At 41.8% G+C, this 23356-nt stretch overlaps 1 protein-coding gene across 1 annotated transcript in view; it reads left to right on the top strand.

Moving 5' to 3' along the window:
- The window catches only part of LOC133623007 (microprocessor complex subunit DGCR8-like), a 33830-nt gene extending 14187 nt beyond the window's left edge, over positions 1–19643 (top strand). Inside the window, exons 4-14 of the mRNA XM_061985893.2 lie at positions 308–450; positions 1967–2306; positions 2485–2682; positions 8347–8448; positions 8544–8642; positions 8751–8833; positions 10264–10364; positions 10524–10630; positions 12614–12741; positions 15088–15201; positions 18072–19643. Of these exons, the coding sequence (XP_061841877.1) occupies positions 308–450; positions 1967–2306; positions 2485–2682; positions 8347–8448; positions 8544–8642; positions 8751–8833; positions 10264–10364; positions 10524–10630; positions 12614–12741; positions 15088–15201; positions 18072–18155 (1499 nt within the window). The 3' untranslated portion in view covers positions 18156–19643. The remainder of the gene's footprint in view (positions 1–307; positions 451–1966; positions 2307–2484; positions 2683–8346; positions 8449–8543; positions 8643–8750; positions 8834–10263; positions 10365–10523; positions 10631–12613; positions 12742–15087; positions 15202–18071) is intronic.
- The last annotated feature ends 3713 nt before the right edge of the window (positions 19644–23356 follow it).

Below are 23356 nucleotides of genomic sequence, written 5' to 3'. Positions count from 1 at the left end.
GGGAAGTCTGAGCTTCCCTGCTTAAGCTGCTGCCCCCGCGACCCGCCCTCGGATAAGCGGAAGAAGATGGCTGGATGGATTTTGGAATAAAGCTGTAACATACAAAATGTGGAAAAAGTGAAATGCTGTGAATACTTTCCGGATGCTCTGTATTTGTGGGTCCTTTCACAGGCAACAGGTTGGAGACTCCTGCAAATATATTTACCATGCTCCGTTTCATTGATACAGGTTACAGCGTGGGTGACACATGGCTAAATAATCCAATCATTACTTTCTTCCCTGACTTTATCTTTCTTTTTTTAAACAGGTCGGGGACGTCCACCCACCGAGCCTCTTCCTGATGGCTGGATCATGACATTCCACAACTCGGGCATTCCGGTGTACCTGCACAGAGAGACCAGAGTAGTAACTTGGTCCAGGCCCTACTTCCTTGGGACTGGCAGCATAAGGGTGAGAATTGGCATACGGATGTTATCAGTCTGTCAATAATAGGTAATTGTTACCTACGTAGATAACATTGCCTCAACCAAATGTTAGGCTGTTTTTACTGATATTTCAACTGCTGTATGTCTCTAATAGCAGATACACTAAAACTGAAAGTTGGATTTTCACTTCAAATATTTATCAGCTCTATACTCTCGGCAGGGTCCTTGAGGGTGCATGGGAGTTTGCCCAACCAGTCTACATGTGCTTTGTGGACTTGGAGAAGGCATTCGACCGTGTACCCCGGGAAGTCCTGTGGGGAGTGCTCAGAGAGTATGGGGTAACGGACTGTCTGATTGTGGCAGTTCGCTCCCTGTATAATCAGTGTCAGAGCTTGGTCCGCATTGCCGGCAGTAAGTCGGACACGTTTCCAGTGAGGGTTGGACTCCGCCAAGGCTGCCCTTTGTCACCGATTCTGTTCATAACCTTTATGGACAGAATTTCTAGGCGCAGTCAAGGCGTTGAGGGGATCTGGTTTGGTGGCTGCAGGATTAGGTCACTGCTATTTGCAGATGATGTGGTCCTGATGGCTTCCTCCGGCCAAGATCTTCAGCTCTCACTGGATCGGTTCGCAGCCGAGTGTGAAGCGACTGGGATGGGAATCAGCACCTCCAAGTCCGAGTCCATGGTTCTCTCCCGGAAAAGGGTGGAGTGCCATCTCCGGGTTGGGGAGGAGATCTTGCCCCAAGTGGAGGAGTTCAAGTACCTCGGAGTCTTGTTCACGAGTGGGGGAAGAGTGGATCGTGAGATCGACAGGCGGATCGGTGCGGCGTCTTCAGTAATGCGGACGCTGTATCGATCCGTTGTGGTGAAGAAGGAGCTGAGCCGGAAGGCAAAGCTCTCGATTTACCGGTCGACCTACGTTCCCATCCTCACCTATGGTCATGAGCTTTGGGTCATGACCGAAAGGACAAGATCACGGGTACAAGCGGCCGAAATGAGTTTCCTCCGCCGAGTGGCGGGGCTCTCCCTTAGAGATAGGGTGAGAAGCTCTGTCATTCGGGGGGAGCTCAAAGTAAAGCCGCTGCTCCTCCACATCGAGAGGAGCCAGATGAGGTGGTTCGGGCATCTGGTCAGGATGCCACCCGAACGCCTCCCTAGGAAGGTGTTTCGGGCACGTCCGACCGGTAGGAGGCCACGGGGAAGACCCAGGACACGCTGGGAAGACTATCTCTCCCGGCTGGCCTGGGAACGCCTCGGGATCTCCCGGGAGGAGCTGGACAAAGTGACCGGGGAGAGCGAAGTCTGGGCTTCCTTGCTTAAGCTGCTGCCCCCGTGACCCGACCTCGGATAAGCGGAAGTGGATGGATGGATGGATATTTATCAGAAATGTATTTATTTTAGTATGGTTAGTGTTTTTTTTACTGGTTCCCTGTCAATGTGGTAAATAAAAGACTAAAATAGCAGTCAATCTACAGAAATGGATATTTGTGTGCTTTTGTATGATATTTTGTGCAGCCTTTAATCTTCTTTTAAAATCTAGAAACATGACCCTCCAACCAGCAGCATCCCCTGCTTACACTATAAGAACATGAAGGATCGAGAGGAGAAAGAACTGAATGGTGAGATGGCTCTTCGAGCTGAAGAATCTCTTAAAAAGTCAAGCGCGGAGGCAAATGGTGAAGAACTTGCAGGGGAGCCCGACAACACCGCCGGGGTGCAGGTTGATACACCTGCACCCTGTCTTGCTGATGCTGGCTTAGATTGTGATGTGACCGCCAACCACACCCAGCCTGCTAAAGAGGCCCTGCCATGGGACATTGCCCAAGGAGCCTTAGGACAAGTCAGGGCAAAAGTTGAGGTGTGCAAGGATGAGTCAATAGGTAAGACCTTTTACTGCACGATTCAATTGCAAATCTGCACACAGTCAATATAAAGTCATTTTTTCGCAAAACTGTGAAAAATGTAGTACACAGGTGTCCATGGTGTTTGGTTGAGAGCTTATACCTAAGCTAGTGTTCAATTAACCACAGAGTTTAACGTCTTAAAACCTTCAAACAGAACTTGAAGACTTTCGCCTGTACCTGGTAAAGTGCTTTGACTTTGAACAAGTGACCGTGAAGAAGTTCCGCACATGGGCTGAGCGACGACAGTTTAACAGAGACATGAAGAGGAAACAGGCTGAGTCGGAGAGGCCTATCCTGCCTGCAAACCAGAAACTCATCACACTGTCAGTCCAAGATGCCCCCACTAAGAAAGGTAAAATACAACATACTGTTAAATATAAAATGTGTTTTATCATTAATGATCACAATTAGGGATGTTCCGATCAGGGTTTTATACTGCAGATTCGGATACCGATCATCCATGAGTGAGATCGGCCAATACTGATCACATGTGTTAACTATACATTTATCCATTTAATTAAGATGAGTGCTATTACAGTGTAACAATATCAACACAATATTTAAACTAGTTCCCTAATCTTTTTTATTACATACAATTGTCAAAGTCAATAGCATACCTGCCAACTACTCCGGTTTTCCCGTAATTAGTACGGTTTTCATCAACCTATTCCGGGTTACGGTTGCAGTGATAAAAAATACGGTTTTTCATTAATTAAAAAACAAACAAAAAAATTTAAGTTTTATTCACGAAATCGCGTAACAATGACAATCGACACTGCTTCCCGTAACTTCCTATCGAGCCATTCCGAATGCCATGCGCGAGGCTATTTATAGCACCGCTGCCAAGCACGAGGCACCAGTTGCCATTGTTTCCAAACGAGCGAACGATCATGGAATCAGCCGGAGAAAAATCGCAAACGAGTCTTAAACCGAAAAGAAAACTGCAGTCATTCCGTAAAGAATATTCAAAAGCCTATCCGGGAATAATTATTCGTTCCAAAAAGGGTGAAAACTACGCAAATTGCACCTTGTGCAGACAAGATTTTTCGATCGGACACGGAGGAATTAGCGATGTAAAAGACCACGTTGGGACAAAAAAACACAAGTCTAATGCCGTTGCTAGCGATACAATATGGATTTTAGCCACAAAAAGGTAATGACACCAATGTTATCTATTGGAATTGTTTAGTACTGTTATACTGTTAAAAGTGTTTATACTATTTATGCTTTCAAGTCCAAGTTGAAGAAATCTTGTTAAATGTTGACAGCATAACTACCAAAATACAGAAGTATGTCCTTAATATTTTTGCAGTGCTATTTCTGTTGAAAAGTTCAAATGATTACATTAGAGATGTGATGTGCCACTTTTCAAGTGTCTGATGGCTTAAATTAATTTTCATTAATTTTTCATATTTTGAATTCTTTTGAAAGGCTTACAAAAAAACTACATTTGAATTGTAATTCCATGCTATTGACAGGACTATTAATTTTAATGAAGTTAGCTTACCATGTTTACAGTATGATAATTGTGATAGAAATGTGAATTTTAGGCACAGAATATTTTTTACAATTGAACAAGGCAGTAGATTATACAAGCTTGGACAGAAAGTTAATAATGACACCAATTTTTTTTTTAATGGAATTGTTTAGTACTGTTTTACCATTTGTTTACTGTAAAAAGTGTTTATATTGTTTATACTTTCAATTAACAAATTGAAGTCTTGTGAAAGGTTGACAGGATAACTGGCATTAACTGTCAAAATAATTTCAAACTATTGAAGTTAGCTTACAGAATAAACATGTCAATCAACCCATATGATTTTTGCTGTAATATTTTTGTTTTGAAAAGTCACTGTGACTGATAGAAAAGTGATGGTTTTAGCAACATTTTAACCTGTCTGAATGCTAATAATCATTTTGCGTCGGGGGGGCGAAGCCTGAACACCCCACCAGGACTTTGTCCTGGACCTACCGGGGCCTGCGGCCCCTGGACCCTGGCTACTAGGTTTTTCTGATTTCAAAAGTTGGCAGGTATGCAATAGTACACAATAACTTAACATAATCAAGAATTACTTACTAATTTAAATCCTTTGGGTTTTGCCCTTTTGGTCGTACTGTGTTGAGGGAAATACTCCCATATTTTGTAAACCTTGCCGAAATGAGTTTCCTCCGCCGGGTGGCGGGGCTCTCCCTTAGAGATAGGGTGAGGTGCTCTGTCATCCGGGAGGAGCTAGATGAGGTGGTTCGGGCATCTGGTCAGGATGCCACTCGAACGCCTCCCTAGTCAGGTGTTTCGGGCACGTTCGACTGGTAGGAGGCCACGGGGAAGACCCAGGACACGTTGAGAAGACTGTCTCTCGGCTGGACTGGGAACGCCTCGGGATCCCCCGGCAGGAGCTGGACGAAGTGGCTGGGTAGAGAGAAGTCTGGGCTTACCTGCTTAGGCTGCTGCCCCCGCGACCAGACCTCGGATAAGCGGAAGAAGATGGATGGATGGATGTAAACACGAACAAAAAACAACAAAAATACTGAGGGGAGAAAAAAAATCTAATAACTTTGTTATCCATGATATACTGATACTGCCCTGGTTATCGACACTACCAATTTATGGATTGATCCGCCTTCTTACGTGTGTTGTACTGACTGTGACAATGCTGACACAGCTAAAGTTACCGTATTTTCCGCACCATAAGCCGCCCCGTGTTGTAAGCCGCATCTAACTGCGCTAAAGGGAATGTCAAAAAAACAGTCAGATAGGTCAGTCAAACTTTAATAATATATTAAAAACCAGCGTGATGTGGGCGCGCATGGAGTCGTATATCAACATGGACGGAGCTGCGTGAAAAAAGCCACCCGGCCTCTTCGCGTAAACTTCCCTTAACCACTCGCTCATCTTTTCTTCATCCATCCATCCCTTCGAGTTAGCTTTTATGATGACGCCGGCTGGAAAGGTCTCTTTTGGCAAGGTCTTCCTTTTGAATATCACCATGGGTGGAAGTTTCTGGCCATTAGCATGGCAAGCTAGAACCACAGTGAAGGACGACTTCTCATTCCCTGTGGTGCGAATATTCACCGTACGTGCTCCCGTTGTATCCACAGTGCGGTTCACAGGAATATCAAAAGTCAGTGGAACCTCGTCCATGTTTATAATGTTCTCTGGCCGGATCTTTTTTTCAGCTATCTTGTTTTTACAATATGCACGGAAAGTAGCCAGCTTTTCTTGAAAGTCTTTAGGCAGTTGCTGTGAAATAGTAGTCCGTGTGCGGATGGAGAGATTGCGTCTTTTCATGAACCGGAAACCTGTCGCTTAGTAGGAGCCATTTTGTGGTCTTTACAGATGTAAACACACAAAGGAAATGAAACGTAATATCCGCGCGCTTCTTCTTCTTCTACGGGGGCGGGTGGTTGCTTACAGTAGAAGAAGAAGCGCTTCCTGTTCTATGGGGGCGGGTGCTTACCTTGGCGGTTGCTTGCGTAGAAGAAGAAGCACTTCCTCTTCTACGGGGAAAAAAGATGGCGGCTGTTTACCGTAGTTGCGAGACCGAAACTTTATGAAAATGAATCTTAATATTAATCCATATATAAAGCGCACCAGGTTAAAAGCCGCACTGTCAGCTTTTGAGTAAATTTGTGGTTTTTAGGTGCGGCTAATAGTGCGGAAAATACGGTATATTATCTTCTCTCTCACTCTTAATATACTTGTTCATTTTCCAGTAATAGCTACTTACTTTCTGCTGTAACATGGTTCAATCAAAGTTTATTTATATAGCCCTTAATCACGAGTGTCTCAAAGGGCTGCGCAAGCCACAACGACATCCTCGGCTCAGATCCCACATCAGGGCAAGGAAAAACTCAACCCAATGGGATGACAATGAGAAACCTTGGAGGGGACCGCAGATGTGGGGACCCCCACCCCTGGGCGACCAGTGCAATGGATGTCGAGTGGATCTACCGTATTTTTCGGGGTATAAGCCGCTCCGGAGTATAAGTCGCACCGGCCGAAAATGCATAATAAAGAAGGAAAAAAACTTATATAAGTCGCATTTTTTGGGGAAATTTATTTGATAAAAGCCAACACCAAGAATAGCCATTTGAAAGGCAATTTAAAATAAATAAAGAATAGTGAACAACAGGCTGAATAAGTGTACGTTATATGAGGCATAAATAACCAACTGGTATGGTAACGTAACATATTATGGTAAGAGTCATTCAAATAACTATAACATATAGAACATGCTATACGTTTACCAAACAATCTGTCACTCCTAATCGCTAAATCCCATGAAATCTTATACGTCTAGTCTCTTACGTGAATGAATGAAATAATATTATTTGGTATTTCACGCTAATGTGTTAATAATTTCACACATAAGTCGCTCCTGAGTACCGTATTTTTCGGACTATAAGTCGCAGTTTTTTTCATAGTTTGGCCGGGCTCCAGTGCGATTTATATATGTTTTTTCTTTCTTTTTTATGCATTTTCGGCAGGTGCGACTTATACTCCGAAAAATACGGTATAAGTCGCACCCCCGGCCAAACTATGAAAAAAAACTTATAGTCCGAAAAATACGGTAGTTAATAGTGTGAGAATTCCACCGGGACTTCTTAAAGTTTAATAAACACCAAGTATTTTGTGTTGTTTCAAGCTAGCCTAGCTATTAGCATGCCTGCTCTTAGGTTGCTCGGTTTGTAACTAAAGAAACTAGAAAATGCAGTTTATTTGTTGTATTGGAGGTGATAATGACTCATTTAGGGAGCGTCTCCACACTGTGTATGAAGACACACAATTAGCTGCTGGCCACTTGTCAGCCGGGGGACCAAAGTCAGTGTCAGTCAGACGGGATTGTTTGTGTTTATTTGTGATCGGCATTAAAAGAGAAACATTGGCAATAGCCAATCACTAGGGGTGTGACGATACGTGTATTTGTATTGAACCGTTTCGGTACGGGGTTCCGGTTCGGTTCGGAGGTGTACCGAACGAATTTCCACACGGACATATTAAGTAGCGTAACGTACGTTGTGTAAACAATGCACACCGAGGCACAACACCCGGCATACTAGCAGCGACGGCGCTACGATAGACTTTTCTTTTCACCGGACATGTCCTCTTTTGCGGAGCTGTCAGGGCGGAGTTTCTTAAATGCCTCAAATGTCCGGCATTTTTACTGAGGGTTGCGTGTATTTTCAATGTACGTTCAGGGTTAAGAAGGGGTTAAAAACGAAACAAATTGTGCGCGAAGCAGCATTGGTGAGGGAGGGGCAGAGACAGAGAGAGAGAGAGAGTTATGATAAACGCGCATGCGTCGCCAGGCTCTGCTTTTTATCCATAGATTTATCACATTTAATTTTTTATTATCTATAGCAGGGGTGTCAAAAGTGTGCCCCGGAGGCCATTTGCAGCCCACAGCTAATGTTTTAAAGGCCCATGGCACATTCTAAAAATACTACTAAAATAAACAAAAACATAACAAAAGTGAAATAAAAAAGCTTAAAGGTGAAATGTAATTTAGAAAAAGTTGCAATGTTGACTAATAAAACAAAGTTGTTGTTTTTTTTCTTTCAAACTGTCATTGCTCAAAACATAATATTGAATCAAAATCAATGTGAATTATTGACCTATCCAAGGTTCCCATTACTACACATCAAATATTCCACTAAGAAAAATATTTTTGGTGGAAGATTTTGCAAATTTGGTAAATAAATAACCCAAAAATGTATATTTTGTTTTCTTACTGTACCGAAAATGAACCGAACCGTGACCTTTAAACCGAGGTACATGCCGAACCGAAATTTTTGTGTACCGTTACACCCCTACCAATCACATATCTTTTTAACAAAAATTGGCAGATCGATCGGCACATCCCTAATCATGATTACAATAGTTTTTCCTGTTGGTTATCTTCTTTTGTATTGAAAATGACTTAAGATTGTTCATACTCTTCATAATTAAATTAGACAATAATGCAGTGCAACTAATCTTGACAATTGACCTCATTCTGTAAAATTCTGTCTTCAGAATTTGTCATCAATCCCAATGGGAAGTCTGAAGTTTGCATCCTGCATGAATATATGCAGCGTGTCCTAAAAGTTCGTCCTGTTTACAACTTCTTTGAATGTGGTAAGCTTTGTCTTGAGATAAATTAATTATTTTAAGCCCCTACACCTCTTTTCCTTAATTCTATTTTCATCTGAGTGTGTTTTTGTCCATTGCAGAGAACCCAAGTGAACCCTTTGGTGCGTCAGTCATTATAGACGGAGTCACTTACGGCACAGGCACTGCAAGTAGTAAAAAACTTGCCAAGAATAAAGCTGGTAATTTTCACTGAACTCTTATCACAATGACATACAATGAAACATCACAGTAGGGGGATTATATATGGCTTTTGACATCCCTGACCTGTAATTTCATGTAAACTGCAGCAAGAGCCACACTGGAAATTCTTATCCCGGACTTTGTGAAGCAGACTTCTGAGGAAAAGCCTGCAGAGGCAGATGAACTAGAGGTACTTTGGCTTCTTCTGTATCTTTTCTTCAACACTTAAAGGGGAACATTATCACCAGACCTATGTAAGCGTCAATATATACCTTGATGTTTGCAGAAAAAAGACCATATATTTTTTTAACCGATTTCCGAACTCTAAATGGGTGAATTTTGGCGAATTAAACGCCTTTCTATTATTCACTCTCGGAGCACATCGGGAAGCAATCCGCCATTTTCTCAAACACCGAGTCAAATCAGCTCTGTTATTTCTCGTTTTTTCGACTGTTTTCCGTACCGTGGAGACATCATGCCTCGTCGGTGTGTTGTCGGAGGGTGTAACAACACGAACAGGGACGGATTCAAGTTGCACCAGTGGCCCAAAGATGCGAAAGTGGCAAGAAATTGGACGTTTGTTCCGCACACTTTACCGACGAAAGCTATGCTACGACAGAGATGGCAAGAATGTGTGGATATCCTGCGACACTCAAAGCAGATGCATTTCCAACGATAAAGTCAAAGAAATCTTCCGCCAGACCCCCATTGAATCTGCCGGAGTGTGTGAGCAATTCAGGGACAAAGGGCCTCGGTAGCACGGCAAGCAATAGCGGCAGTTTGTTCCCGCAGACGAGCGAGCTAAACCCCCTATCGACCCTAGCTTCCCTGGCCTGCTGACATCAACTCCAAAACTGGACAGATCAGCTTTCAGGAAAAGAGCGCGGATGAGGGTATGTCTACAGAATATATTAATTGATGAAAATTGGGCTGTCTGTACTCTCAAAGTGCATGTTGTTGCCAAATGTATTTCATATGCTGTAAACCTAGTTCATAGTTGTTAGTTTCCTTTAATGCCAAACAAACACATACCAATCGTTGGTTAGAAGGCGATCGCCGAATTCGTCCTCGCTTTCTCCCGTGTCGGTGGCTGTCGTGTCGTTTTCGTCGGTTTCGCTTGCATACGGTTCAAACCGATATGGCTCAATAGCTTCAGTTTCTTCTTCAATTTCGTTTTCGCTACCTGCCTCCACACTACAACCATCCGTTTCAATACATGCGTAATCTGCTGAATCGCTTAAGCCGCTGAAATCCGAGTCTGAATCCGAGCTAATGTCGCTATAGCTTGCTGTTCTATGCGCCATGTTTGTTTGTGTTGGCATCACTATGTGACGTCACAGGAAAATGGACGGGTGTATATAACGATGGTTAAAATCAGGCACTTTGAAGCTTTTTTTTAGGGATATTGCGTGATGGGTAAAATTTTGAAAAAAACTTCGAAAAATAAAATAAGCCACTGGGAACTGATTTTTAATGGTTTTAACCCTTCTGAAATTGTTATAATGTTGCCCTTTAAATAAACCGCATATACACTGGAGGGAGCCAGTGGCTGTTGCTGTGTAAAGATACATTTGTCTTATCAGAAATAACAACAGTAACATTGTGTGATCTTCCCCACAGTATTTTAACCATATCAGTATAGAAGACTCGAGAGTGTACGAGCTGACCAACAAAGCGGGGCTCCTTTCGCCATATCAGATTCTTCATGAGTGCCTTAAAAGGTAAAATACCAAGACATTCAAGAGTTAAGAAACTGAAAACAACACATTTTAAAAGCAAATCATTGTTGGACAGGTTGAAATCAGCACTTAACACATTTAAAAGAATGACATAATTTGTCTTTTTTGTCATCTACTCTGAACCATTTTCTATATCTGCAGAAATCATGGAATGGGAGATACCAGCATTAAATTTGAGGTGATTCCGGGGAAGAATCAGAAGAGTGAATATGTGATGACTTGTGGGAAGCATACTGTGCGTGGTTGGTGTAAGTAGTTGCCTGCCCTTTACATTTTGCAAGCAAAAACTTTGCATACAGTACCTCACAGAAATGACAGTACAATAAAAGTTGTATGTAACTTTGAGCAGTGATTCTCCACAGGGGGGCCAGCCCCACTATTTTAAAATGACTTTTTTACTGAATATTTAGACTAATTCTACTATGCTACTGTATTTTAATGTTAGTCATTATAGTGGTACTTGGAGAGACCATTTTTTTCTGAGCTGGTACTTGGTGAAAAAGTTTGAGAACCACTGACTTGGAGTAGTTTGTGTACAGCTCATAACATGGTATAGGTTTACCTTCCTCTAAAAATAACTCAACACGTGTCAATATTGTTTAAAATCTGGCAACAGAAGTGAGTAAACCTTACAACAGGGAGTCAGAGCCTCATCTGTCATTACCGTATTTTCCGCACCATAAGGCGCCCTGGGTTAAAAGCCGCGCCTTCAATGAACGGCATATTTCAAAACTTTGTCCACCTATAAGCCGCCCCGTGTTGTAAGCCGCATCTAACTGCGCTAAAGGAATGTCAAAAAAACAGTCAGATAGGTCAGTCAAACTTTAATAATATATTAAAAACCAGCGTTCTAACAACTCTGTTCACTCCCAAAATGTACGCAAATGTGCAATCACAAACATACGTATATCAACATGGACAGAGCTGCGTGAAAAAAGCCACCCGGCCTCTTCGCGTAAACTTAAACTTACCTTAACCACTCGCTCATCTTTTCTTCATCCATCCCTTCGAGTTAGCTTTTATGATGACGCCGGCTGGAAAGGTCTCTTTTGGCAAGGTCTTCCTTTTGAATATCACCATGGGTGGAAGTTTCTGGCCATTAGCATGGCAAGCTAGAACCACCCTGTGGTGCGAATATTCACCGTACGTGCTCCCGTTGTATCCACAGTGCGGTTCACAGGAATATCAGTTGCTGTGAAATAGTAATCCGTGTGCGGATGGAGAGATTGCGTCTTTTCATGAACCGGATCCCTGACGCTTAGTAGGAGCCATTTTGTGGTCTTTACAGATGTAAACACACAAAGGAAATGAAACGTACGGTATATCCGTGCGCTTTTTCTTCTTCTACGCGGGCGGGTGGTTGCTTACAGTAGAAGAAGAAGCGCTTCCTGTTCTATGGGGGCGGGTGCTTACCTTGGCGGTTGCTTGCGTAGAAGAAGAAGCGCTTCCTGTTCTACCGGGAAAAAAGATGGCGGCTGTTTACCGAAGTTGCGAGATCGAAACTTTATGAAAATGAATCGTAATATTAATCCATATATAAAGCACACCGGGTTAAAAGCCGCACTGTCAGCTTTTGAGTAAATTTGTGGTTTTTAGGTGCGGCTAATAGTGCGGAAAATACGAGGCATCATCAACCCCTCATCTATTGATCCTAGGGGTGTAACGGTATACAAAAATTTCGGTTCGGTACGTACCTCGGTTTAGAGAGCACGGTTCGGTTCATTTTTGGTACAGTAAGAAAACAACAAAATATACATTTTTTGGTTATTTATTTACCAAATTTGTAAACAATGGCATACCATACATTTACACACAGGGTCCATTGCCAGGGTTAATGTGGTCAACATATAGAAAATAAAAACTAAATAAGATAAGGCTCAGAATTGGTTTCTTAACAAAACCTTTCTACATATAAAGTGCTTTTTTTGATTGATTGATTGAGATTTTTATTAGTAGATTGCACAGTACAGTACATATTCCGTACAATTGACCACTAAATGGTAACACCCCAATACGTTTTTCAACTTGTTTAAGTCGGGGTCCACGTTAATCAACATTAAACTGCCTCAAGTTGTTGCTCAGATTAAATAAAATGACAAAACTTTTCTTCTACATATAAAAAGTGCAACATTAAACTGTTTCAAGTCAACTCAGCCTCAGATTAACTATTCTTCTTTCTTTTCTGTTTTTTTTAAAAAAGTGTAACAGAAATGATTCTTCTTTTTACTCAGGCAAGAACAAGAGGGTTGGTAAACAGTTGGCCTCACAGAAGATTTTGCAGATGCTTCATCCTCATGTGAAGAACTGGGGCTCACTGCTGCGAATGTATGGCCGCGAAAGCAACAAGATGGTCAAGAAGGTACACGCCCACTTTTAGTTTTAATCAATCTCCAATCACAACCGTAATTGTTTCTTGAACTGTGTTCGTAAATAGAGAAGTTTTCGTATTGAAGCCACAGTTGATTACATGTAAGGGAAACTCTGGTACATCAAACAAACATAACCAGATGGTAATGATCAGTTGTCCATAGTATTTATTAAAAGCCTCGACAACAACTGGCTGAACTGTCCTCGTTAGCAGCCGCTTTGCAGACACGCACTCACACTGTCACTATCCCTGTGGTGCACTCAGTTTGAAATCACAAAACTCCTTAACTTTAACAGCCAATTTGCTACAATGATGAGCAATACAAAATGTAATCCATTTAACCATGGTTAATTTGCGTGGTGTGCAGTGAAAGAAAGGGGGAGCATACATGGCGCTGTGGATACTTTAGGAATGTTTCAAACCACACTTGGCTTGCCCGTTGCTTTCTTTTGACCGATTTTGAGCTATCAAAACTAGAAACAATTTGTGAAAAGGCTATAAACACTTAAAAAGCACACAATGGCTGTGATTAAATGGTCGCACGACAAAGCCTATTTGTATGTGGCTCATAAAATGAGAGGTTTGTAAATCGAGGTTCCACTAGACCTGGGTGATATGGCCTGAAAATAAAATCTGATTTTCTCACGAGAAATTCAATTTACAATTTTTTTCTTCTGATTTCCCCTCCTCCCCCTACTTTTTTTAAAGAAACCAATTAACATAATTCAAAACAAGTTTTGCTGGCAAAAACTACACTGCATACACTACTTCTTACTCAACAAAGTTATGTTTTGAATAAAGTGGGTTCTTTTTAGAACAGATATAAATTGGACTTTGTAGAAGAAGAAAAAAATCTGAACAGATGAAACATTAATTCTAGCTGTTGCTAATTTTGGCATATTTACTGTGAGGCTTTTGCTCATATGTGAATATGCATTGTCTTAATCTAATGAAATTATTCAATATAGAGCTTCCTATGGTAGGTGTCAGGTGCAAACACTGATGACATCTATTAAACAAGACAAGAAGCAAAGAATTAAACAGAATTCAATTTGGCTCAATTTGAGGAGAAACATCTGGACATTGTACCCTTGTGCAGTGTCTCACCACACTCTGCCAAAAGATTGCACGCCTCCTTCTTTTATTTGGACTTTCCCTGACCACATGGCAACAGTTGCTTCCCAAGGGACGGGGTCGTAAACAGCCATCACCTTTGATTACAAAACAGTTCAAAAGAAAAGGTCGGTTAAAAAAGAGGTCGTAAATGAGTTAAAAAAAGAGGTTCGTAAAAGAGTATAAAAAAAAGAAGTGGTCTGGTCCTGCTTCCTCTTCGCTTTTGTAGTTCTTGGATCAGACAATATCTTTCTGTTAATTACAATACATGAAAAAAAAACAGAACACCTTTATTTTGCTTCCCCCCCTACACAGTGGAGTTTTACAAGCCTTCTTCTTGGTAGGTTCAAAGACATGTTTTTGCTTCTCGCCGGGCACTCAATGTAACACAAAGTTTTTGTGATAACTTAAACGTGTTAAGACAACAACAATAATAAAACAATTTAAAAACATAATAAAATGATAAAAAACCGTTGCACAGTAGATCTTTATCAGAGGTAAGCAAGTAATAAAGTGGTGAGTGTTCAGGTAAGTGCAGAGTTATAGAAACTGTTTTTCAGTCTATTTGTCCTTGCTTTGATGGTCTTATAACGCCTCCCTGAGGGCAAGAGTTCAAGCCAGTGGTGACCTGGGTGGGATGAGTCCTTGAGGATGCTGTTTGCTCTCCTGTTGCAGTGTCTCTTATGCAGGTCCTCTAGAGATGTTGTTTCCTTTAACTTGGACACACACATCTATACCTTTGGCCATTCTAAGTCATTTCCAGGAGTTATCTCACCCTCTGAGAAGTTTTACTAATGTTTTCCAATGTTGTAAAAATGTGTAGAATAAATATTACATTTCAACATTTCTGTCAACAAAGATTTGCGTCAGCCTGCGACACATAGACATTTTTGATAGTAGGCCAATATAGCTAATTAGTCACTTACCGGTACATCATGAGTTGCCATAATTATAACACTTATATAAGTCTTTTAATTTTGTGCGGCTCCAGACCGATTACTTTTTTGTATTTGTGGTCCAATATGACTCTTTTAACATTTTGGGTTGCCGACTCCTGTTCTAAAGAAACCATGTTAAAACCAAAAATATATTTTTCCCCCAATCTTTTTCTATTTTTATAAATTTTCGAAAAAGCTCAAGAGCCGCGGGTTGCAGAACCCCGGCCTAGGTTCTATAGTTTTTTTAAGTCTATTGCTTACGTTGCTAAAACTGTTCATTCTACAGGAGAGCTCTGACAAAAGTGTGATTGAGCTGCAGCAGTTTGCCAAAAAGAACAAGCCAAACCTTCATATTTTGAACAAACTGCAAGAAGAGATGAGGAAACTGGCTGCACACCGGGTAAGTAGTTGCATTCGATTAAGTATTCACAGTACAGTTTGAATTCTAAGTGGGTAAGAGTTTTCATTCACAAGAAATGTATTCATCATAGCTTTTCTTCAGAAAGACGGGCGATCTCGTAAGTTTACAGGTTGACAAAACGATCCTGGCCGTGTGTACACTGCAAAAAGTCAGTGCTCAAAAACAAGAAGAAAAAAATACAGAAATGAGGGGTATTTTATTTGAACTAAGCAAAATTATCTGCCAATAGAACAAGAAAATTTGGCTTGTCAAGACTTTCTAAAACAAGTAAAATTAGCTAACCTCAATGAACTCCAAAATAGCTTAAAATAAGTATATTCTCACTAATAACAAGTGCACTTTTCTTGGTAGAAAACAAAAAAGAGACCTTTTTCCTCAATATGTTGAAAAATATTCTTAAATGAAGTAAATGCTATTTTCTTGAAACCAGCAAACTTATATTAAAAAGTAATTTATTGTTCTTAATGGAAAGGCAACAAGGCAAGCGCTTGTTACTCTCGGGGTCTCCTAGCCGCTCAGGCAAATCATATTGTCTAAAAATGCATTTTTCCATGGATAACATGACATCATCACGCCAAGTGCGTGCTCTTTCAGTCAATTAGTGCGCATATATACAGCCCGGCCCTCGGCCAATATTGTTTTAATTGTAATTTTGAGGAATTTATCTGAATGTGCATGAACTATTTCTGTTCAAAATTGTTTGAAATGTTTAAATATTAACTGTCAGTTTACTGTACTGTTAAAGTACCAATGATTGTCACACACACACTAGGTGTGGTGAAATTTGTCCTCTGCATTTGACCCATCCCCTTGTTCAACCCCTGGGAGGTGAGGGGAGCAGTGGGCAGCAGCGGTGGCCACGCCCAGGAATCATTTTTGGTGATTTAACCCCCAATTCCAACCTTTGATGCTGAGTGCCAAGCAGGGAGGTAATGGCTCCCATTTTTATAGTCTTTGGTATGACTCGGCCAGGGTTTGAACACACAACCTACCGATCTCAGGGACACTCTAACCACTAGGCCACTGTGCCAACTGTACGTATTTTCTATTGTTTCATTGAAAATAAAACAGCAAAGTCAATTTGGCTGTCATCTGTTTTAATTATAAGACACAATTGTGTCAAAGTCATGATTTTTTTTTTTTATGCTTGAAATAAGAAATAAAGTAGTTTTATACTTGTGAGTGTTGATGACACAGCTTTGCAACACTTGATATTCTAGTTTCAAGCATGTTTTACTCAATATAGGTCATCAAATCTCAGCAACAAGCTGGAATATCTTACTGAGATCATTTAGGACCAAGACACTTAAAACAAGAGAAGTGGTTCCAGAGCCCTTGCTGTGCGTCGAAGTGAGTCCGACTATATCTAGCCGGAACTTCTCCACCTCACGCACTAGCTCAGGCTCCTTCCCCCCCCAGCGAGGTGACGTTCCACGTCCCAAGAGCCAGCTTATGTAGCCTAGGTTCGGACCGCCAAGTGCCCTGCCCTCAGCTGCCGCCCAGCTCACACTGCACCCGACCTCTATGGCCCCTGCTATGGGTGGTGAGCCCATTGGAGGGGGGACCCACGTTGCCTCTTCGGGCTGTGCCCGGCCGGGCCCCATGGAGACCAGGCGTTCGCCATCGTGCCCCACCTCCGGGCCTGGCTCCAGAGGGGGGCCCCGGTGACCCGCGTCCGGGCAAAGGAAATCTGGGTCCTTTGTTAGTGTTCTTCATAGAGGTCTTCGAGCTGCTCTTTGTCTGATCCCTCACCTAGGACCAGTTTGCCTTGGGAGATCCTACCAGGGGGCATAGAAACCCCCGGACAACATAGCTCCTAGGATCATTGGGACACGCAAACTCCTCTACCACGGTAAGGTGGCAGCTCAGAGATCTTCAGGCCAAGATCTTCAGCTCTCACTGGATCGGTTCTCAGCCGAGTGTGAAGCGACTGGGATGGGAATCAGCACCTCCAAGTCCGAGTCCATGGTTCTCTCCCGGAAAAGGGTGGAGTGCCATCTCCGGGTTGGGGAGGAGATCTTGCCCCCAGTGGAGGAGTTCAAGTACCTCGGAGTCTTGTTCACGAGTGGGGGAAGAGTGGATCGTGAGATCGACAGGCGGATCGGTGCGGCGTCTTCAGTAATGCGGACGCTGTATCGATCCGTTGTGGTGAAGAAGGAGCTGAGCCGGAAGGCAAAGCTCTCGATTTACCGGTCGATCTACGTTCCCATCCTCACCTATGGTCATGAGCTTTGGGTCATGACCGAAAGGACAAGATCACGGGTACAAGCGGCCGAAATGAGTTTCCTCCGCCGGGTGGCGGGGCTCTCCCTTAGAGATAGGGTGAGAAGCTCTGTCATTCGGAGGGAGCTCAAAGTAAAGCCGCTGCTCCTCCACATCGAGAGGAGCCAGATGAGGTGGTTCGGGCATCTGGTCAGGATGCCACCCGAACGCCTCCCTAGGAAGGTGTTTAGGGCACGTCCGACCGGTAGGAGGCCATGGGGAAGACCCAGGACACGCTGGGAAGACTATCTCTCCCGGCTGGCCTGGGAACGCCTCGGGATCCCCCGGGAGGAGCTGGACGAAGTGGCTGGGGAGAGGGAAGTCTGGGCTTCCCTGCTTAAGCTGCTGCCCCCGCGACCCGACCTCGGATAAGCGGAAGAAGATGGATGGATGACACTTAAAACAAGTAAAACACTCTAACATAAAATTTGCTTAGTGAGAATAATTATCTTATCAGACAGAAAATAAGCAGATATCACCCTTATTTGAGATGTTTCATCTTACTTAGATTTCAGTTTTTGCAATGTACCATCGGGTCTTGCAGCACCTTCAGTCTCTTGTAAGGTTCTATGCTGTTTGTGTAACAGGAGGAAACCAGGAAGAAACCCAAGATGACCATCATGGAGTCTGCCCAGCCAGGGAGTGAACCTCTCTGCACTGTTGATGTTTAGGTCCACACACACACACACACACACACACACACACATTCAGCACTGTGGCGTAATCGCCACCTAGGAACATATCGTTATTGCTTTTAGAACCGCTTGCTTCTTTTTCCCCCCATGTGTAGTTGGATTGAGTGGTAGACATCAGGGTAGGACACAATGCACAAACAGAACATAGAGCAAATACCATCTACCTCTCTAGATGCATCTCGCTATGGTACAGGGAAAACAAATCCCCCAGGGTGCACTGCAGACAAGGTAGCATGGCTTACAAAACTACAATGCATGCACATTTGACTGCAAAACACTACCTACCATGCGTTTGTTTTAATGTCCGCATTTCCGTACTCGCACCTGTGTTTCTATTAGTGGGGTAAGGGACTGGTATTTGTGCCATTTCAATCTGAGAGGAACATTTTTTGTGTATTTTATTGGTTAATTTCGGTGGGTACAAATATGCTGTTTTGTCCTCAGAATGGTCCGAGTGTCCTGTTCTTAAATCACTGCTTTGGGCTGATCTTTTCAATTCAAGCAGATTTGTCATCTTGGCTCGTGTTACAACACATCCACTTTAAATTAGCGTACTAATGCCATGCAAATTACCATTTTGTTGGCTTAGCATTTTCCGGTGCACTCGCACTAAAATGATCTCATCTACATGTTGCCTTAGTTGATCCATTCATAAAAAGGACTGGGCCGTATCGATTGGACCTAAAACTTGAAACAGAAAGTAAAAGACCAAGTCCCCTCTACAAAATAAAGCATTTAATCGTCTCGCACATCTAGTTTTGTCTGTCCACAGCATGTGCAAAGGCGTGTCTTAATGTTGCGTATCGTTTTTGTATGTTAACTTTTCTTGTGAGAGTTGAACCGTGCGTCTGATCTTAACTACAATATTTTGTGCAGAATGCAACCTTGCAAAATTAAGCTGGCTGACATGGACATCATGCCGTCAAGTCATTAAATCCAGCACAAGCTTATGAAACAGTATACCAAAGCCCGAATTGAGTCAAATGCATTTTATAGACTACCTAATGTTGCTGCAAACTACCGACAAAACCGTAAAAAAAGGAAAAATACTTGCTAAAATGTAACTGCTGTGTATTAGGTATTTTGGCTCGTGACGTCATTCACACACGCTGTTGTGATTTTATTTTGAAAAATGTGTCAGTGTGAGAATTGTTATGCTTTTTGACTTGTACCAGTGATTTGAGAGATTGTTGCCAAGAATATGAAGTATGTTTTGCATCATGAGCTCGATGACTGGTGATATTTATGCAAAATAAAAATGTCTCGACTAGAAAGTCAGTATTTGAAAAATGAATGTGTTTTCCTGTCATCCATAGTTCCCTCAAGACTGCAATCTATGTGTGGCTTTGAGTTCAAAGTGTGATGTGGCATCTCATTTGCATAATTTGTCATATTGCCTGGGCGTGTCATTTTTATGGATGCAGCAGAAGACCCATTGAGCCACAAACTAAGCAAATCTTGAAAATCAAAGCCATACTTGCCAACCTTGAGACCTCCGATTTCAGGAGGTGGGGTGTGGTCGGGGTGGGGCGTGGTTGGGGGCGGGGCTAAGAGGGGAGGAGTATATTTACAGCTAGAATTCACCAAGTCAAGTATTTCATATATATAAGAAATACTTGACTTTCAGTGAATTCTAGCTGTATATATATTTATTTTATTATATATATATATATATATATATATATATATAAAAGAAATACCGGTACTTGAATTTCAGTGTTCATTTATTTACACATATACACACTCATCTACTCATTGTTGAGTTAAGGGTTGAATTGTCCATCCTGGTTCTATTCTCTGTCACTATTTTTCTAACCATGCTGAACACCCTTTCGCAGGTACCCAGAAAGGTTCCGAGTACCACCAAAAAAACTGAATCTCTGAAGACAGTATAAAAATCTGTGTTAAAGGTGTACAAATACTGTTTGTATAATAAGCATGTTATTTTTTTTACAAATGAGGGTTAAGAGATCAGTACTAAAAAAAAAAAAAAAGAATGTGGCTTAAGTACAGTTTTTTAATTGAGCTGCTGCATTTTTTGGTTGGGTTGTTTATTTATTTTGAGTAACTTCTATACATTTCTAAAAGGGGAATAATGTAATAGAGTTATCTATGTTTGTCTGTTGCCATCTCCTGGTGAATGTTGGCTATAGCGTACCGGGGTTACTTTTTGGTTGGCCAACGCTTTACGTGGTGTTGCGCACCTGACGTCACTCAGGTCCGCATGGAGCTGGAGGGGGCGTGGCTTCCAGCGCCGCCTGAATTTCGGGAGATTTTCGGGAGAAAATTTGTCCCGGGAGGTTTTCGGGAGAGGCGCTGAATTTCGGGAGTCTCCCGGAAAATCCGGGAGGGTTGGCAAGTATGAATAAAGCACTGGCTTCTTTAAAGCTTCCATGTTAGTTTCAAAATGTCCCAATAACACCAGAGAAGTCGCCAGCAGAGGTGGGTAGAGTAGCCAGAAATTGTACTCAAGTAAGAGTACTGTTACTTTACAGATTTATTACTCAAGTAAAAGTAAGGAGTAGTCACCCAAATATTTACTTGAGTAAAAGTAAAAAGTTTGTTGTGAAAAAACTATTCAAGTACTGAGTAACTGATGAGTAAATTGTTCGTTTAATGATGACGGCAACAAATAATGCACAAAAACATAAAATTAGCAATGAGCAAATTCAGAGCCAGGAATATCTCTTATGCAACTAAAACAATAATTTTTATTATATAATACATTAACATAAAAAAAATAAGGCAAGTTGAGCCACAATAACTTAACAGCACCATAGGCTCAGTAGGCAGAGATTACAAAGGAAAATAACAAGTTAGCCTTTACGCAAACCGTAAACTGATAGGTGTGGGCTGCATCTGGGAACACACTGTGCACTTCTGATTGGTGTTTCTATGCGTGTGTGTGTCTTTGTCTGTCTATGAGGCTGCAGTGCGTTAATAAATATCCCCACACGATGTACATTTGACAGTGATTCATAGCAGGGAAGCTAACATCAGCCTACGCTGACAGCCAAAATATCTACTAACGTTACTTAACGCCATGTGCTTCCTCAAATTTGACGTTGAGTTCATGTAAGCTTAAGCTTGTTAATCATGTGACCGCCTGGCTCTGTTTGATTGGTGAAACGCAGGCATGCGATAGATCCTACTTTGAAGGTCTGTCTGACAAACCAAAACAAACAAAGCGTGCATTAACAGATTGATAAAAATCAGTAGCGAGCTGAATGTAGATAAATGAAGCGGAGTAAAAGTAGTGTTTCTTCTCTATAAATATACTCAAGTAAAAGTATGTTGCATTAAAACTACTCTTAGAAGTACAATTTATCCCAAAAGTTACTCAAGTAGATGTAACGGAGTAAATGTAGTAGGGATGTCCCGATCCAGGTTTTTGCACTTCCGATCCGATACCGATATTGTTTTTGCATTTCCGATCTGATATCGATACTGGCCTATCCGAGCATGTATTAAAGTTTAAAGTGATTTAGCCTACTTAGTTGTCAGAATCATGTTGAAAAGGGTTTTAGTACTCTTGATAACAACTAGCCAGCTGAATTAGGGGAGTTTGAATAATACACAATGGTTGGTAACAAGAAACTGACCTGTTTATTCAAGGATAAACACAAAATAGACAAAATTATACATGACAAACAGAAATGGCATCATTGAACTAGGGCTGGGCGATATGGCCTTTTTTTAATATTGCGATATTTTAAGACCATATTGCGATACACGATATATATCTCGATATTTTGCCTTAGCCTTGAATGAACACTTGATGCATATAATCACAGCAGTATGATGATTCTATGTGTTTTGATTGATTGATTGAGACTTTTATTAGTAGGTTGCACAGTGAAGTACATATTCCGTACAATTGACCACTAAATGGTAACACCCCAATAAGTTTTTACACTTGTTTAAGTCGGGGTCCACTTAAATTGATTCATGATACAGATATATACTATCAGATATATACTATCATCATAATACAGTCATCACACAAGATAATCACATTGAATTATTTACATTACCGGTATTTATAATCCAGGGTGTGGAGGGGGGCGCCGGATGTAAGTGTCAAAAAGACAGCCAAAAGAGTTTGATATGAGAATAAATCTAAAGTTAAAATATAGGGTAGAAATGCACCCATTTGCAGGAAATGTAGTCTTGATTTTCAAAATTTTCTTTCAAGGCTTGCATGTCTACATTAAAACATTCTTCTTCATACTGCATTAATATATGCTACTTTTAAACTTTCATGCAGAGAAGGAAATCACAACTAAAAAAATCACTATTTTTTTCATACGGTGTTGATGTGGACATTTTTGCCTCGGCATTTTGATGGTGTGGACGTGTGGCACCGAATGGAGATAAGCGTCTCGACAGACGTCACAATATTTGAACAATGATGACGAAAACTGTTTTCTCTGTCGTGTCCGCGTGTCGAAAATTGTTATGCGCTTATTTTTTTATTTGATTTTGTGCGTGGCATAGATTTGCTATGCGCAGATGACGTTTAAACAGTGCGCAATTGCACAGGCGAGCACCTTTAGAGGGAGCGTTGCTCGCACGGCTGCGCTAGCATCACAGCTAACGTTAGCCATGCTGCTACCTCTCTGCTCGGGAGAGGACGTATACGTATGCGACGTATGTCGTGACAGTATGTGACGTGTGTAAGAAGGTGCACTTGCTGTCTGTGAGAGGGAGACACAGGAAAGAGTGAGAAGAGCCTGTCGTGTAATGCCAGCAGCTAATAGCAACTGCGTGCCTGTGGATGTGTTGAAGGTGTGCTGGAAAATGCAGAAAAGTGGAATGTATTATTTAAATCGGTGCGTTGGAAAACACGGACCGGAGTTTTTTTTTAAACTGGATCTGGATCGGCATTTTCCCATGCCTTGCCGATACGCAATTTTTGGCAAATATTGGCAGCCGATCCGATATCCTAAAATGTAGCACGTTACTACCCACCTCTGGTCGCTAGTCACGTTTTTGAAAGACTCAGGATGTGAATATTCCAAAGTGGCTAAGTTGGCAACACATTATCTTGTGTATGATGTGTAACAGCAGTTATGGTGACATTCACACTCTCCATGTATGTGTTAATGAGCCAGGTGCCATCACAAATGTATAGAAAACCTTGATATTGATCTAAAAAGAACAAAAAACTTCACAGG

This window comes from Nerophis lumbriciformis, linkage group LG12 (assembly GCF_033978685.3).
Source record: "Nerophis lumbriciformis linkage group LG12, RoL_Nlum_v2.1, whole genome shotgun sequence".
Classification (NCBI taxonomy): Eukaryota; Metazoa; Chordata; class Actinopteri; order Syngnathiformes; family Syngnathidae; genus Nerophis; species Nerophis lumbriciformis.
The sequence above is the reverse complement of the archived record's forward strand: the minus strand, read 5'-3'. Positions and strand labels throughout refer to the sequence as shown.